Source organism: Heteronotia binoei, chromosome 18, assembly GCF_032191835.1.
Source record: "Heteronotia binoei isolate CCM8104 ecotype False Entrance Well chromosome 18, APGP_CSIRO_Hbin_v1, whole genome shotgun sequence".
NCBI classification, from domain to species: domain Eukaryota; kingdom Metazoa; phylum Chordata; class Lepidosauria; order Squamata; family Gekkonidae; genus Heteronotia; species Heteronotia binoei.
The window spans coordinates 12,408,830-12,426,743 of record NC_083240.1 but is presented as its reverse complement, the minus strand read 5'-3'; the positions used below and the strand labels follow the sequence as shown (position 1 = coordinate 12,426,743).

The window sequence follows — 17,914 nt, the reverse complement described above, 5'->3', positions numbered from 1 at the left end:
AGAGGTCAACCAGAGATCTGGACTGAGTCGCCAGCAATATGCAGACACTCAAGCTCCATCTTGGGCTCCCAGCAGAACCCCAGGGAGGGTTTGGAAACTTGAAGCCATGAATACTGTTTTCAACTGGATAAGGGGCTGACAAGCTGAAATTTAATCACAACAAAACAGAGGTGCTACTGGTGGGGGAAGGTTTGACCCAGGAATGGGGATATCCCATGTTCTGCATGGGGTTGCACCCCCCTTAAAGGAGCAAGTTTGAAACTTGGGGTCCTGTTGAACCTGGATAAACAGGTGGCAGTGGTGGCCAGGGAGTTTCTTCCATCAGCTCCAGCTGGTGAGCCAGCTGCAGCCATTCCTGGGTGGGAAAGATCTTGCCACTGTGGTGCATGTCCTGGTAATATCTAGATTAGATTACTGCTAAGTGCTCTACTTTGGGCTGCCCTTGAAGACTGTCTAGCAACTGAAGTTGGTAGAGAAAGTTTCAGCCAGAATGCTGACTGGAATAAATCGTAAGGCCTATATCACCCGTGGCTTAGTACATCTATGCTGATCCTTGATTTGCTTCTGGACCCAATTCAAGCTACTGACCTCTAAAACCAATACTGCTTGAAGTCAGCATACCTTAAGGACTAACTTATGTCAGGGGTGCCCAACTTGATTAATGTAAGAGCCACAGAATAAACATCAAGAAGAAGATGAATGCAGTTTTATACCCCACCCTTCTCTCTGAATCAGAGACTCGGAGCAGTTTACAATCTCCTATATCTTCTCCCCCCACAACAGACACCCTGTGAGGTGGGTGGGACTGGAGAGGGCTCTCACAGCAGCTGCCCTTTCAAGGACAACCTCTGCCAGAGCTATGGCTGACCCAAGGCCATCCTAGCAGGTGCAAGTGGAGGAGTGGGGAATCAAACCTGGTTCTCCCAGATAAGAGTCCGCACACTTTACCACTACACCAAACTGGCTCTCAGATGTTTGAGAGCTACAAGACATTAATGTCAGATGTCTGAGAACCTCAAGACTTGGAGGGAGGAAAGGAAGGAAGGAAAAATGGGAAGAAAACAAATAGATTGGGAAGGGAGGAGAGAGGGAGAGAGGTAGAAAGAAAGCAACTTTAACTTTAAACACACTCTCCAAGCCACAGGCTGGGTTGACTTGGATAAGTGATTTAAAGAGACAGATGTCTTCTCCAAGCTGGCCAGTGGGGTAGTGAGGGCTTCGAGAGCCATACAATGTGTGTGAAAGAGCTACATGTGACTCCCGAGCCACAGTTTGGCCATTCCTGTCCTATATGAATCAATCCATCCACTCCTGCCATGTTTGGAGGACTTGTTTCAGCTATTCCTACCATCTGAGGCTAGGCAGGCAGCAACCCAAGAAAGGGTCTTTTCAGTTGTGACACCAAAATTATGGAATTCTCTTCCCAGGGAGAGTTATCTGTCTCCATCAGTCACTGTCATCCACAAGCATTTGAAGAATTTGTTTTGCTTGGCATAATCCCCCTCCCCCCCAAAAATGACTCTTATTGGCCCTTCTTGGTTGTGCATGTCTATATGTTGTCACTGTATTGTTAAAAATTTAACATATACATTTTTAAATGTGGTTTTAATGTTTTAATGCCTTGACATTTGCTAACTTGGGATCCCATACAGGTAGAGAGGTGACACAGAAATATTTTAAATAAAATCAATACGTAACAGTTTACTCAAACTGAGGCAAGTCTCAGTTCTACCCATCATCATAAGGGACAATTTGTTGTTATACTTGAAGATGAGGTGCTGCCTTACATGCACATACTACGATTGTATTCCCCATCGCCAGGCATACAGAGACAAAATGGAATGGGTATTGCATTTGCAGAAGAAAATAAAACTAGCAATGAATATGGAGACATTCCAGAGGCAGGGAGAGTGGTTTTCATATCATGAAAAGAATGAGAGGCGTGCCCCAAGGACCAAGGGGCAAGTAAGAAGAAACTGGAACAGTCTAGAGAGTCTTTGCTTGAAGCAAAGATTTTTCAGGTCAATGGAACAAGGATAGCCAGATGCTCAAGGCAATTTTTAAAAAATCTATACAGAGATTATAGACAAAGGAGAGTGTGCATAAGCTGCTACAATAGCTAAAAGGATTTCCCCTCTCCCCATAGCTTTCATTTCCCTCTTCCTTTTTCTGTGCTCCTATAGATAACATTTCACCTTGGCTTAATTGGTATGACTAAAAGCTAAGCTAGACACCACAGAAGAATGAATATCTCATAAGGAAAAAAAAACCCCTCATCACTGAGGTGGCACATGCACAACTAGTATTAAGAGGATGCAGACAGTGCCAAGGGTTTTATTTTCTACCCTAATAGAAAACAGAAGCAGAGGTTCCTCTACCAAAGCTGAGCCTTGAGAAGCAACAAGCAGCATTTTGATCTTGCTGCACATCAAACAGCGCCAGTAAATTCCCAGCGGTGCTGCATTAGGAATCAAAGGGGTGTGATCAGTGCTGAGTTCCTTGGCTTAACATGGGCACGGGAAACAAACATTGCAGTTATGATGTTAATAAATCCCCAGAGGCCGTCTCTAATGAATCCTATCTATCTGTTCAGAGGGCTCTGGGAGGCCAGAATCGCCCAGAACCCCCATTTTGTCTCTGACTCCAGAACTTCTCAGGCAGTTTTAAAGTCAAGCCATCTTGGAAGCCTAGAGCTGAAAACACGGTTCCCAAAACCACAGTACTTCAAAGAGAAAACTGTTTTCTAAAGGCTCTTACCAACACATATCTGGACCATAAAAAAAAACCAAATCAGAAATAGCATATTCTCTTGCAAGTATTCATTAATTAGCAGTCAGGAAGCCAGTGATCAAGAAGCAGAACTTTCAGAGGCCAAAATATACACATCCCCTGCTTTTCAAGCCAAGCAGTGCCAAGTTTGATCTAGTTTATGACTCTCAGCAAAGAATCGGCCCCTCCAGTGGACAAATGTTAACCAGCAAACAGCCAAGCTTTTAGGTCAATGTGAACCACCTAAATCACCTATGAAAGACACCAAATGAGTTGGGGAAGGCATATTAACATATTGCTTTCCTTCTGATCACTCCCCAGAAACGAGCCAATTTAAACACACAGCAGCCGGTCCCAGTATTTAGCCTGAGCGTGCTTCCATACTGTATCCCATCAAAGTGATACCTCCTTGATCCATCCCAACACAACAGCATTGTTTCTGGCAAAAGCATGTCTCCCCCCACTCCCCGAGAGAAAAAACACACACACCAACACACTCCTCTTAATAATATACATTTAATAGCTATAGCAACTCACACCATCTCCAAAAGAATCATCTCAGTAGAAAACACAGCCATTCTCTGTAGCAGAATCTGCTTTGCAAAGAGCAAAAACTTCTGCAAAGATCTCGCCTTAAACTTCAAACACTAGCTATTGCTTGTGTGGAATCAGAACGCTACTTCATCCATTTTAAAAAGCCTACAAATATTTCCATCATCTGTTGGCTAACTCAAGAGAACAAATTTCCAAAGTATGTTCCACAAACTTTGTTAGTTTTTACTACTTGAAATGAGGTTCCTCCTTCCTGTCTGATCCTCTCCTAGGAAAAAGCAAGTCAACAGGATATTTAACCTGGAACCACAACCCAAGTCTGAAGTACTGAGCCCAATTTGTCTAAAAGGTCACCATTTTTGAATCCAGCTCAATCTTTCAGCTACTTTTAAAAGCTGGAAATCAGACTCTGTATAAACATCTTTAAGGGATTCTGCATTAAGGCTTTGGATTTATAAACCACTCTGTCTATCCCCCTTCAACTACAAATAAGATATTCATCCATTAGGACAAGAGATGATTGGCTTATAAAATAACAGTATATACATTATGACCCAGTAGCAGCCGTCTTAAACGGAAAGGTCAGAGACTCTGCTATGATGACCTGAGTGATGTGATTTGCTCCAGTATGATGAAACCAAGCTGGGTTTGTCAAGAGTTTCAGCTCAGTGTCATGAAGGGCTGTCACTCTTCTGTGTGGGCAAAGTGCTTCACAATAAGCTAAATTTCGTTATTTTAGGACTCCCAGGGATCAGAAAGGAGGCTAACTGTCGCTTAGAGCAGAAGAGAAAATTATATGTAATTGAGGGCATTTTAAAATTGTAACTAAGCTACCCAGTATATTTTTTAAAAGCGTTTCTGCATCTTTGCAAAATGCATATAATGCTGAAGAATAAACTCTAATTTCCAGACCATGCGAGCAATCATGGAAAGAGAAGTGCCAGGCTTAGTATCACTGAAGAGCTTTGTTAGAAGTTCCTGGGGCCACAGTTCACACATGCAGCTAGCCTGGGGGGTGGGCTGCTGGACATGGAGCTGTGTAGGAAGCAGTTCCACATGCCACACCGGCTCTGTGAGCCCAATACCCATGTGGCTTGAATGACTTCATCTGCACCATTACAAACTGGCATTGCCCACACTGCACAGGAAGCTGGTTCATGCTAACAGCTAGCCAGATGGCAGTGCATTGTAGGGCCAACTGAAGCAACCACTGTGAATAGGTGTGTGAGGGGGGGAAGGGGCATGCTAATGAATCATCATGTTTTTAGGGGACTAAGTTGCGGAGGCTCACAAACATACGCTTTTTGAGCGTTCAGTTCATGCAATTCTCTTGCCTGTCCATATCACAAAAGGTGGCAGCAGGACTAGAACACAGTCTATCGCAAAGGATTCCTAATATCACAACTGAAGAGGTGCTTGTTCTTGCCACATGTTGAACTTCTGGTGTCTTTAAGGAAGAAGGTGTTATGCCAAAGTATCCTAAAAATAACAATTTTGGAGAATGCAAGACTACAAGAGAGCAGTGTTTAAAAGTGTGGTCTTTGCAACAGCTTCTCTTGTATCTTAGCCTTATACATCTGGTACAAGCATCGTCCATATGAAACAATGAAGCAGCACTTTTTGCTAATTTCTCATTTGCTGGTACCACTAGTATTCAAATCAGGCCAAGAACTGCAGCAATGTTACAAAGTTTGCTAGACATTAGGAGCCCTGACCTGGGTGGATCAAGCTAGTCTGATCTGGTTGAATCTTGGTAAGGTAAGCAGAGTCAGCCCTGGTGAGTACTTGGATTGGAGACCCCCAAAGAAATCCAGAGTTGCCAAGCAGACACAAACAATGGTAAACCACCTTTATTTGTCTCTTGCCTTGAAAACCCTACAGGGTTGCCATAAGTCAGCTATGACCTCATGACAATTTCCACCATCACACATTACGAAAGAATATAGGAACATGAACCACCAACATAAAACAACAACTGCGCCCTAACAACATTTGGATAAAAACATGACATTGCTATAGTTAAGTTTAGTACATTTTCAACAAGTCCCAAACTTTATACTTATTACCAAAATGAGGTCTCCAGTTTATTTAATTGCATAACAAGTGACATTTTAAATTAGAGTTATTTCTACTTTAAGCAGGAATTCTTATCCACTCCACCTCAATTTGAAGCGCCCCTTTCCTTTGCATTCCGGGCTTGGCGTGTTTTACTATGGGGGAGATGAGAGTAACGTTTAGGATGCAAAATTTAATTCCTTTTCTAAGCAACTTAGCAGTTAAAAACACAGGAACATACAACATACACAAGTTGGAAGCCAAACATCTATGTTAAATACATCTAAGAATTTGATGTTTGATATTGTTTTTTAATTTTTTCCTTTCAAACAGCAAACTCCCCCCCCCCCCCAAAAAAACACACACATCATATCATCTGCTTTTGAAAGCTCCGTCATTTCAAAGGTATTCTGTGCTGTGTTCTGGAAACATGAGCCCAAAGCTCCCTTAGTTTCCAACACCTAATTGTACAATTGTTTGCGATAGCTGGTGTTATTTCATAGAAGCAGATGCCTTTCACAGGTACTGATAATGGTAAAGAGTTTGCATAGCAGAGTTTTGGAGTGGAAGCACTGTATGAAGCAGAATACACTTTTCAAAGATAAGCTCCCTCATCACTCCCAAGCCAGGAAATTACTTAGGATATAAATTCTAAACAGATATTTTATAAATATTCAGTAGAGTAGCATGTTACAGCAAAAGTCCAAACAAACAGAAATCATAGCACCTGAAAGACTAACAAAAAAGCTTATACTAGAATAGATATTTGTTATTAAAGTGTCATAGAATTCCTGTTTATAGATTTTCCAACCTATTTGCCTTTGACATGTCTATTTGGAACAAGGCCCATTCTTTGCCAATAACACCTATTAGGATACCTAAGCTCTTAACATTGCATGCAATGCAAGTTTAACATTTCATGCTTCTTGAAAATATAACGCTGAGGATGCCAAAATTATGGCTCCCTGATATATTTTAATCAAGATCTGACAACATACTACCAGCCCACAGAAATATAAGATTTCTATCATTTGTATATAATGTCCTGCTGAATCAGACCACCTCGTCCAGTGCCCTGTTTCCCACATAGGCTAGTCAGAGGATTTCCATGAAGCCCACAAGCAGGGCAAAATCAACCTGGGGTTACAAATGTGGATTACATTTAAAAAAAAAATCATCTTGGTTTTTTTTTTTCAAACTATCCTATTGAGAAGTCTTAATGCAAGAGGTGAATTGCATATAAAAATCTGTTGTAAGACAAACATCTCTGCCTGAACTCACAAAGCAACGATCGTCATTCCACTCTGATATTTAAACAAATCTTCAATCTGACACTCCCCTATCTCAAGGATTGTATACAACGCCCCCCCCCCCCAAAAGGGAGGGGGGTTATACTGAGAATACATGCTGCAGCATAATGGGCTGGGTTAAGGAAGGAGGGGTCTCTGGATTCTTTTGCTTTTATCGATGAAGTCAGATCCTTTGCACATGCAGCAGTTTGCAGCTCAGAAGATAAAAATATTTGCGGTGCAGTTAATTAGGTCATATCCATTTAACTCCTGGGTATTTTAAGAGAATTCTAAGCATCTTAACACTAATCCATATGCACAATAGGGGGAAAAAAGGAAGCGGTGGAAGACAATAAACATGCTGGGGGTGTGTGGGGGGGTGCGGTTTCACACCGATGCAGAGTGGCTGAAAAGGCAACGTGAAAAATATTTATCAGGAAACAAAACACAAAGGCAAGTTCTGCTAATATAATCCTGTACGGCTGCCCTCAGAACCAAGAATCCAAATGCTCTTTGAGTAATACTGAATTAGCCAACTTGAAGCAAACAAAATCTCTTAATTTTCAAAGCGAAATCTCTTTTTTCCCCCTTCTCTACTCAATACAAGAAAGCCTCCACTGGGGGGGAAATACTAATAATCCTCCCTCCCCTCTCTTTCACATACACAGACTTCTCTCCCACCATCACCCCACCAGCTCTTTTTAGTAACAGTACTCACTCTGTTAAAGCGTTTGGCTTGAAACAGATGCCCATTCACTCTGTACAGCTTCCTCCATCTTCTGGCTCCGCGACGGTAGATTGATTCTAAGAAGGAAATTAAAAAGGTGTAAAGCAGGAGCATAGTAATACCACATGCACACACACACTCACACCCTACATTGAGCAAGTTATGACTTAGAACAATCTTGCTTTCCTGAACATCCACGCACAGCTAAATATTGCTGGTAACAGAATCTGATGTCAAAAAAGCGTCTGGAGGGATGTGTCTCCCCCCCACACACTGCCTCTCCCTTTCCTCCATCTCTCCCCCCCCCCCTTTCCCTCCTCACATGATTATAATCTTGTTACAGTTCTGTGGCTGTTTGCTGCTTCAAGCTCAGGTGAGATGGAGAGAGATAACTGGGTTAAAGAAACAGATTCCCTCTCTAACCCTCATCATATTCCCTTCCGTGTGCCAGCTACACAAGCAAAGCTCTGAGATGCACATTAGTTTACAACAATGGTATAGGCAGCAAAGCAAACAATATAAATCTCTAGCCGGTTATGGTTCTCTCGTTTTCTCCGTCCAGGAAGATGATGTCACTCAGTATCTTTTTTTTCCCCTAAGGAAGCAACAATGCTAGTGTGCTTTCAATACAGTGCTCATTGTCATTGTCCAGTCTTGATGAAATGCCTTTTAAAAAATAAACGGGAGCTATAACCACCTTAAGAAAATCGAGGATACCCAGAGAGACACACTCGTAGATTAGTTTGTTGCACCATGCACGTGTCATTAGATGAATTTGGATTGATAGTCATAATTTATCCTCACAGTGGCTGCGAGGCAAGTCACAACTATTCCAACTTTAAAGAGTGGAAATTGAGTCTGACAGGTAGGGATTTGCCAAAGGCCATTCAAATCTCAGCCAAGTCCACCTTATCCCAATGGGGAGGGGAGATGTATCTCAGTAAGAGCAGAATGCTTTGCACACAGACGGTTGCCAAACTAAGCCTCAGCATCTCCAGCGAAAGTTCTTAGATTGCAGGTGTTGGGAAAGGGTGGCCATTCTTCACCTGAGATCTGGGGAGCTCTTACCATTCACAGCAAATCAACTGACCTAGGTACCCCAGGGTCAAGGATAACCCTTAGGGTCACTGCCCACCCAGAAACAAAAACAGCAGCAATAAGTCTGGCATGAAAATGTTATGATGCGATGTCACCCCAGAGTTGGAAACGACTGGTGCTTGCACAGGGGACTACCTTTACCTTTTTAGAAGGGTTTTGGCCCACCAATCCCACATTCATTTCTCAAAGAACACCCCTTAGGGTTGCCAGTGTCCAAGTGGGGCCTGAAGATCTCCTGGAATTACAACTGATCTCCAGACCAGAGAATTCAGATTCCCCAGACAAAATGGCTGCTTTGGAAGGTGGACTCTATGGCATTATACACCCCATTGAGTCTTGCCCTTCCCAAATCCCTCCCCCTCCCCAAGCTCCAAATCTTCAGGTATTTTCCAATCCTAGCCTTCAAAACTGGTTTTGACGATGGAGTTTCCAGGAAGGAAGTGGGGGGTGGGTGGGGGGAGAGTAGATTAAAAAAACAGGTGCTTTGAACTGGGCACTGTATCAGAATCTTGTATTAGTGCTAGAATACATCATACACATACACAATTTTTAGCACGTGCCAACACAGCTAAAGGATTTTCAGAAAGCATTCAGCACATTCTGTCTTCCTACATGCTGGGCAGCCCTCAAAGCATTCTGCCAGAACAAGCCACAATCACCAAGATGAGATATGTAGTGACAGCACTTATTTAGGATCAGAGCTTCTCCAGCCAAACTGATGTAATAAGACAATCTGAAGCATTTAACACAATGGGGGGAAAATAGCTTGTTTGTGCACACTGCTTGCTGTTTGAAAGTTATTTTCACCAGTAATGGAAGTGTTGCAGTTCTCGCTAATGTGGAAATAATTGTGTTTTTCAATCAAATTTCCAGTGTAAACAATAAACCAGGTTAAGTTCAGATACAGCTAACCAAAACAATTCACATGGGTAGCTGTGTTGGTCTGAAGCTGCAGAACAAAGTTCAAACCCAGTGGCACCTTTAGAATCATAGAGTTGGAAGGGACCTCTAGGGTCACCTAGTCCAACCCCCCCCCCTCTCTCTCCCCCTTTAAGACCAACAAAGTTTTATTCAAGGTGTAAGCTTTTGTGTGCATGCACATAAAGAAGTGTGCAAGCATATAAAAGCTTATACCTTGTATTCAGGGTTTTGTAGAAAAAAGCCCAGCAGGAACTCATTTGCATATTAGGCCACACCCCTGATGTCACCCATTGTTTTGTGCGGTGCTTTTTTGTAGAAAAAGCCTGCCAGGAACTCATTTGCATATTAGGCCACACCCCGACACCAAGCCAGCTGGAACTGCGTTCCTGTGCTTTCCTGCTCAAAAAAAGTCCTGCCTTGTATAAAACTTTGTTAATCTTAAAAGTGCCACTGCACTCAAACTTTGTTATGCTGAAAACAATTCTTTCTCTTTAAAGGAAAAAATCTATAAGGAATGGCATTAAAACAAAAATTTTAAAGGGACGGACATGGAATGAACACCAAAGACTGTTTTAAAAACACATAAGTAACAAAATAATGGGCAAGGAGTCTGACTGCTGATTATCCCATAAAACTAGCAAAAGCTGGAAAACAGAGAAGTACTTTAGTTTCAGAGGGCAGATTTGAGCCCAGCAATACTTATAAAGAGTTTCAGGCTATAAGCGTTCCAATAGCCAAAGCTCACTTCATCAGATATGAGTTAAGAATGGAGATCTGCCAAAGATCAGATGCAACATGGATTGTAAGTATTTTAGTTAGCAACTGTCTTTTTATTTCCTTTAGTGCACCTAGATTCTGTCCTTTGAAATACCCTGAGTTTGTGCCTCCTAGAAATAAAGTTTGTATAACTTGAGAGAGTAAGAACATAAGAGAAGCCATGCTGGATCAGGCCAATGGCCCATCCAGTCCAACACTCTGTGTCACACAGTGGCCAAAAAACCCAAGTGTCATCAGGAGGTCCACCACTGGGGTCAAGACACTAGAAGCCCTCCCACTGTTGCCCCCCCCAGCACCAAGAACACAGAGCATCACTGCCCCAGACAGAGAGTTCCAACAATACGCTGTGACTAATAGCCACTGATGGACATCTGCTCCATATGTTTATCCAATCCCCTCTTGAAGTCTGCACAAGCCCTTACCACTTGCCTGGCCACTTGGCAAGCTACTGAGCGGCGCCCCTGCGAGGCTGGCTTGGGGCAACAGAGGGGATGAATTTTACCCAAAGTGGTGGCATCGACGGTAAGCCAGAGGCCAGTCTTGCCCAACAACATGACAGAGACCACATCAGACTTGTGACAAGTGGAATTTTTAAAATTTTCCTTAGGAAGAAGAATTGCAGATTTATACCCCGCCTTTCTCTCTGAATCAGAGACTCAGAGTGGCTTACAATCTCCTATATCTTCTCCCCCCACAACAGACACTCTGTGAGGTGGGTGGGGCTGAGAGGGCTCTCACAGCAGCTGCCCTTTCAAGGATAACCTCTGCCAGAGCTATGGCTAACCCAAGGCCGTTTCAGCAGCTGCAAGTGAAGGAGTGGGGAATCAAACCCGGTTCTCCCAGATAAGAGTCCATGCACTTAACCACTACACCAAACTGGCTCTCTGGAAACCAACCAGCACCCAAGCCGGGTCAAGTGCTGACTGTCAAAACTCTCTTCAATTTGTCATACTGCACAGGGCTCCTGTTTGTAAAAATCTTGCCTGCCTACACTGCCTTGCATTCATAGAAATAGTTGTGTGATCCTTTGGATCCTGTCTAAGCTATTCTTATGAAGGTGGCTTAAACAAAAACATCATCTTTACTATGCTGCACTTGCTCTGAAGGTATGGAAAACAGTGTCAAAAGTCACTGAGCATTAACAAGCTCTGACAGAGATATTGTCCACACGCAGAAGCCAGAACTGTACATACTGTGAGACTAGCTTGAGAATATGATATCTCCCTTACCCCAATTTATGACAACTCATTACTTCTTCAAAGATGAGCTCCATTTTCTGCATACAAGGTCAGTAGTCTAGTCTAGCCATCTTGACCAGTCAAAGTAAAAAAATAAATAAATGGGGGGGGGATAGAACCATATAAAAACAAAACCTTGAGGTGAGTTTTTATTCCAGTGCCTATTATTAGAATGCTCATAAGGAATTTTAACAGTTTCTATGGCAACTGAATATCCTAAAGCATTCCCAGTCTAAGATAATACATTTCAAAAACAAACTATGTGGCAGCACAGTATCTTGAAATTCAAGGAAACAATTTTCTAAAATTAAAATTGCATCCAAAACAGGCATTAGACAAACAAGCTCACTAGTTTTAACTTCAATGGATGTGATGAATGTGTGAGAGCATTTGCAGAAGGCCCCTTTGCAGATCCTCTAGCTCTGAAAAGCTCCAGCAGAATATGATTTCCCTTAATTACAGTTGGTGGTTTACGAGACACCCTATCCTGAGACCACCTTGTCTTCATCCCCTGCCCTAAACACCTCAAATCGCTAAAGGAGGCTGACCATCTTTGAGCCTATGAAGCTGCCTACAATCAAGCCAGACTATCAGACCATCTAGCTCAATACTGTCTGCTCTGATTGACAGCAGCTCTCCAGGGACTGAGACGGAGAAAAGTTAAGATCCTTCAGGTGGACATGTCACAGCTGGCACCTTCTGCATACTAAGTTTGTGTTTCCCTGAGCAGCCGTCTTTCCCCAAAGAACCAAAGATCTAGAGTCTCGTTGAAAGAGCTCCAGCTCTGACGCTTACAGCAAGCGCCAGGATCACTCCCTCCGCCCTCTGATCCTGGCGCTTGCTTTAAGCATCAGAGCTGGAGCGAGGCAGACAGGCACGGAGGAAGCACGCTGCCCCCTCCGCAGCCGGCGCTCGCGAAGCACTGGGTTTGCGGTGGGAGCAGCGTGGAGCGATCCCAGCACTTGCTGGAAGCAGAGCTGGAGCCAGACAGGCAGGCGCGGGGGAAGCACCGGGATCGGAGGCGGAGGCAGCGGATCGCCCCCCCCCCCGGAGGAAGGTACGTCCTATCATCCCTTCGCTCCATAAGACGCACACACTTCCCCCCACTTTTTTTGGGGGGGGGGAGTGTGTCTTATGGTCTGAAAAATACGGTATATCAATCAGTCTCAGTGTGCTATCTTATAGTCTTCCATCAGAATATTTCAATATTTCAATGCCGGTCAGTTATAAGCCAACCGGAAGAGGACTGTCTTACAGGCCCTGCGGAACTGTCCAATGTCCCGCAGGGCCCTGACCTCTTCCGGTAACTGGTTCCACCAGCAAGGGGCTGTGATCGAGAAGGCCCTGTCCCTAGTTGAGTTCAACCGGGCCTCCTTTGGCCCGGGGATTACAAGCAAATTTCTAGAGCCGGATCGCAGCACTCTCTGGGGGGCATATGGGAAGAGACGGTCCCTAAGGTAGGCAGGTCCTAGGCCAAATAGGGCTTTAAAGGTAATAACCAGCACCTTGTACCTGACTCGGTATATTATTGGCAGCCAGTGCAGTCCCCAGAGGCCCGGCTGAATGTGTTCCCGTCTAGGGAGCCCTAATAACAGCCGAGCGGCGGCGTTCTGCACTAGCTGCAACTTCCGGATTCGGCACAGAGACAGCCCCATGTAGAGGCCATTACAGTAATCCAACCTTGAGGTGACCGTTGCATGGATCACTGTTGCCAGATCGTCCTGCTCCAGGAAAGGAGCCAACTGCCTCGCCCGCCTAAAAAGAAAAAATGCAGACTTAACAGTGGCTGCTACTTGGGCCTCCATGGTTAAGGCAGGCTCAAGTAGTACCCCCAAGCTCTTGACCCTGTGCGCCATTGTCAGTGGCACACCATCAAGAGCTGGTAGGGGAATTTCCCCTCCCGGACCACAGCGACCCAGGCAAAGGACCTCTGTCTTTGCTGGATTTAGTTTCAACCTACTCAGCCTGAGCATCTAGCCACGGCTTGTAATGCCAGGTCCAGGTTTTCTGGGACACAGTCAGGCCGTCCGTCCATGAGTAGATAGAGCTGGGTGTCATCAGCGTACTGGTGGCAACCCAGCCCATACCTCCGGGCAATCTGGGCAAGGGGGCGCATGTAGATGTTAAACAACATTGGGGAAAGAACTGCCCCGAGGCACCCCGCAATCAAGCGTGTGCCTCCGGGACAACTCACCCCCAATCGCCACTCTTTGTCCCCAACCATCAAGGAACGAGGAGAGCCATTGTAAGGCCAACCCCTGAATCCCCACGTCAGCGAGACGGCTAGTCAGCAGCTGATGGTCAACCGTATCGAACGCTGCTGACAGGTCTACCAAAACTTGTTACACAGAAGTTCTACCTGTGGCCTGACTGTTTCTACAGCACAATTTGAACAAGGTTCCTAGACTTCCTAAATGATCAAGCACTGGAACAGTTGGGCGCAGAGCCAACCAAAGGGTTAGTGATCTTGATTTGATTTATTTGACTTATATACCTTGCCATCCCCTGTGGGTAGGCTCAGAGTGGGTCACAGCACTTGGACTTGGTTCTCAGTAAGCCCTTGAGGCCTGGCATGAGATGCAGACGTTGTACCCAACTGGGAATAGAGACCATAATGATGTTAAGTTCAACACACATGTCTATGGAAAATTACCCCCACAGTCCAAAGAAGTACATTTGATTTCAAAAGAGGGAACTTCACAAAAATGAGAAAAATAAAAAGAAGCTGAATGGGAGGTTCAAGAGAGTCAAATCCTCTACAGCAGGAGTGTCAAACTGATTTCTTATGAGGGCCACATCGGACATAAATGAGACCTTGTCAGGTTGGGCCACGTGTATCATAGAATGTAATGCCAGCCAGCAGGAATATAAACTTTATAAAGGACACAGAAAAACACAAAGATTTTTTTTAAAAAATTTTAAAATGCTTAGAACAGTAGCACTTACTGGTCTTTAAGGTGCTTTCTTTGTATCTTTCCCATGCGATTCAGGGAACTGGGCAAAGGAAGTTCTGGCTCTTTCCTTCCTTCTCTAGGGGACCAGGAGGGGAGGAGCCTCAGCCAACAGAAGGAAAAAAGGCTTGGCTCAGTAGCTCTGCTGTGCAATTGAGAGAATCTGGCAAAGCAAGTTCTCCCTTCCCCCTTCCTTCTCAAGGGAGGAGACTCAACCAATGGAGAAAATAGAGCAGGGGTGGCCAACGGTAGCTCTCCAGATGTTTTTGCCTACAACTCCCATCAGCCCCAGCCATTGGCCATGCTGACTGGGGCTGATGGGAATTATAGGCAAAAAAACATTTGGAGAGCTACCGTTGGCCACCCCTGAAATAGAGGTTTTGCTCTGTAGCTCCTGTGCGATTGAGCAAGCCTTGCAAAGCAAGCTGTAATGCAGAAGGAAGCAAGAGGAGAAGGAAGCAGACAACAGCCAATTGCTCGGGACCCTGATAGGAGCCCTCTGGGGGTCTGATTTGGCCCCCGGGTCACACGTTTTACACCCCTGCTGTAGAGGATGCTTAGAAGCGAAATTGAAACCACACTACCTGAAGCCCAGACAGAATACATTTCCCAGGTTAGGAAAGGTACAGCCAAGTCTAAAAGGATGCCTGTGTGGTTAACAACCCAAATCAGGGAAGTCAATAAAAGACAAAATGTTTCTTTTCGAAAGTGGCAGGTTTGCCCCAATGTATTAAACAGAAGGGACCAAGGGGCTTGGTAAAAAAAAGTGTAACATTCATAATTAGGCAAGCAAGGAGGATATTTAAGTGTGCATGGATTACTAAAAGCATTGAGACAAACAATATACATTTCTTTAAATATATTCAGAGCAGGAAACCAGGCATATAGTTGGACCTTCAGATGACCAAGGAATAAAAGGATTGCTAAAGGAAGATAGGGAGTTGGCGCAGAAGCTAAATGAATTCTTTCAATTTGTGTTCACTGTGAGATGTGCAGGGGGCATGTATTTTCAGCACCTATTTTCAGTTCTTCAGAACAGAGTCTGAAGAACTAAGTCAAATTGAGGTAACAAGAGATGAAGTTGAAGAAATTAAAAACCAGGAACTCTGATCTCTGATGTCATACACCCATAGAGAACTCAAAAGAGAAACTGTTGCTCTACTAACCAACACCATTTCAGCTGGAGTTGCAAATTCCACTTACTCTGCTCTGAGTCATTTATACTGCTCTGAGTCATTTATACATTATTTTCAATTATCGATCAAGGGATGCTGCCTGAGGCAAAAGTTACATTTGAAGATGCCCTTATTACTTCACCTGGATTACTACTAGAATTACTGCAAGCTAAAATGAGGCAAGCAAATGCAGGTTTTGTCTTTGATATTCTCTCTGCTGAGCAAGTGATCCTTTTGTATATGCTTAGATTCTTTAAACAGCATCAAAAAGGAAGTCAGAACCAAATAAGACACTTCTGTAAATATACTTCAGGAGGCACTGCCTCTTCAACTACCCAGCCATTCAGTGATGGGAATGAAATGTTAGCAAATAAAGTGAAGCACATGTTTTCAGAGCCCTTAAAACACGTTTAAGGTGTACAGATATAATTACAGGCCTTAATTAGCAGGTATGCAAAATATGGGTGTGGGATTAAGGCAAGTTCCAATTTACTTGAAGTCAATACAGTTTTGACAGCTAAGAGAGACAACTGAGAGATTGTTTCCTCCAAAATGTCTGCTTGAAAGCCTCAAGACATTCCCACAATTCTCCTTCTGCCCCAACAGTGGTGTAGACAGTGTGATTTAAAGCAGAAATGCCACTGCTCATAACAAAAACACCCTTGAGGGGAAGACTCTTAAACACAAATCTCTTCAAACTCTAGAATTAAAACAGAGCTGACAGAATTCTGGTGTTGGTTAAGAGAGGCTGTTACTTCAGATAAAGGGCATCAACCAGCTCCCTGAAGAAGCATGCAGGTGCAGAATGGTCTCAGTTCCATGGAAAACATCTCCAGGGCTCCAGCACAGGCTGCGGTCAGCTACCTTCTTGGTCGCCATCTGCTTTACATTTATCTTGCGCTGTATTTTTCTTTTCATTTGCCATGATGTAGCGTAACAGCTGAGATGACAAACTACGGTAAAAGGGTTGTTAACCAGCATCAAAAGGGAACTAGGATTGCCTGTTGACCAAATATGCTGGTTAACAAAACTTCTGTAGCCCAGCAGTGCTGAGTGGATGGCAGCAATGGCCTATTCGGTGCTGATACAGCAGCCACGGACAGGACTAGGCAAGGATGTGTGCTGCCTGCTACTCCTCTGCACATTCACATATGAGAGTGAGCAGCAGAAGCACAGGAAAAGCATCCCAGCCAGTTTCAACATAGAGGCATCCCTCTTAGCAGCAGCAAGAGCAGCCGGTGCCATAGGTAAGAAGCTCTCCCTTCCCCTCCTCCACATGCAAGCAGCAGAGAAGCAGAGAGTACTTTTCAGTTGGCTCCTGGACACAGATATTGCTCTCAAGAGCAGGCTACATTTCAGCATGCTGGTTCACCAAGTCTGATCATTTATCAGGTGCTGGATAACCCAGCTTTTACTGTACAAAGTTCTGCTCTGAATCTCCAGCCATCAACTCTGGGTGGCTTCAACAAAGACAGTTTCTCTCGCCTCCCATGGGCCCACACACAACAGACAGCAAATGGGGCCTCAGCCGATTGGTGATTGCAAAATGTGGACAGGCTCTCTTTGCCCAAAGTGGCAGAAATGGGTAAAGTGTCCTGAGCGATTCCCCCCGCCCCCTCAAGTTAATAGGCCAGATTTCTTTTTAAACCATCAGCATACAGCTTCTTTGTACTTTCTTTTATTGCTATGCTTACTTTTTCAGAATCCTACTGGTTTGATTTATTCAATATTAGTAAAAATCCATGGGACACAATTTCCAGCCCTGAAGGAAGAACAGACAGCTAAGTGCATTGGTTGAGACTTCAGGATTCCACATAACCTGTCCAACAAGGTCTTGATTTGCAACTTCTATCAGGGGGGCTAAATTAATTCTGAAGCGCATAGATATAAACACTATTATTTTCTGTCCAAGCCTCAGCTAAATTATATTTGAACCCACCCAAACCATTTTTCTTTTCTATTATGACATGGAGGAGTCTGACAAAATCCTCCAATACCACCTCAGAATTTGGACCCTATTCTTCAGTTTATTACGCAAGCAGCAAACAGGTGTTCTATCACACGCGAGACATATAACACATCACCCTCAGGCCAGCATCACTCAGTCTCTGTACCATGAAATTCTGGAATGTATGTTAGGTCCAACATTTGTGCCTAGTTCCAGCATCATGAAGCCCCACACTAAAACCATCAGGAGAGTCCTACAAGTTCAGGAGTTGCTCCTGCCTTCAGCAGTTTGAAATGCCCATTAAAGGAGTCAACCTGCACTTACCCCAAGGACTGAAACTCCAATTTGTAGCACATTTGCAAATCGTGCCTTTTGAGGCAGTTTGCAGTTACAAGTAACCATCGTTTTACCAGA

At 44.1% G+C, this 17,914-nt stretch overlaps 1 protein-coding gene across 5 annotated transcripts in view; it reads right to left on the bottom strand.

Annotated features, from left to right (window-relative positions):
* Positions 1-17,914, bottom strand: part of PRKCZ (protein kinase C zeta) — a 111,294-nt gene that overhangs the window by 29,661 nt on the left and 63,719 nt on the right. For 4 of the 5 annotated variants that reach the window (XM_060258695.1, XM_060258694.1, XM_060258697.1 and 1 more), the window contains one exon: positions 7,384-7,469. In XM_060258695.1, the coding sequence (XP_060114678.1) occupies positions 7,384-7,469 (86 nt within the window). Of the gene's footprint in view, positions 1-7,383; positions 7,470-7,714; positions 7,734-17,914 lie in introns of those variants that run through there. The other variant, XM_060258698.1, reaches the window with a different exon arrangement.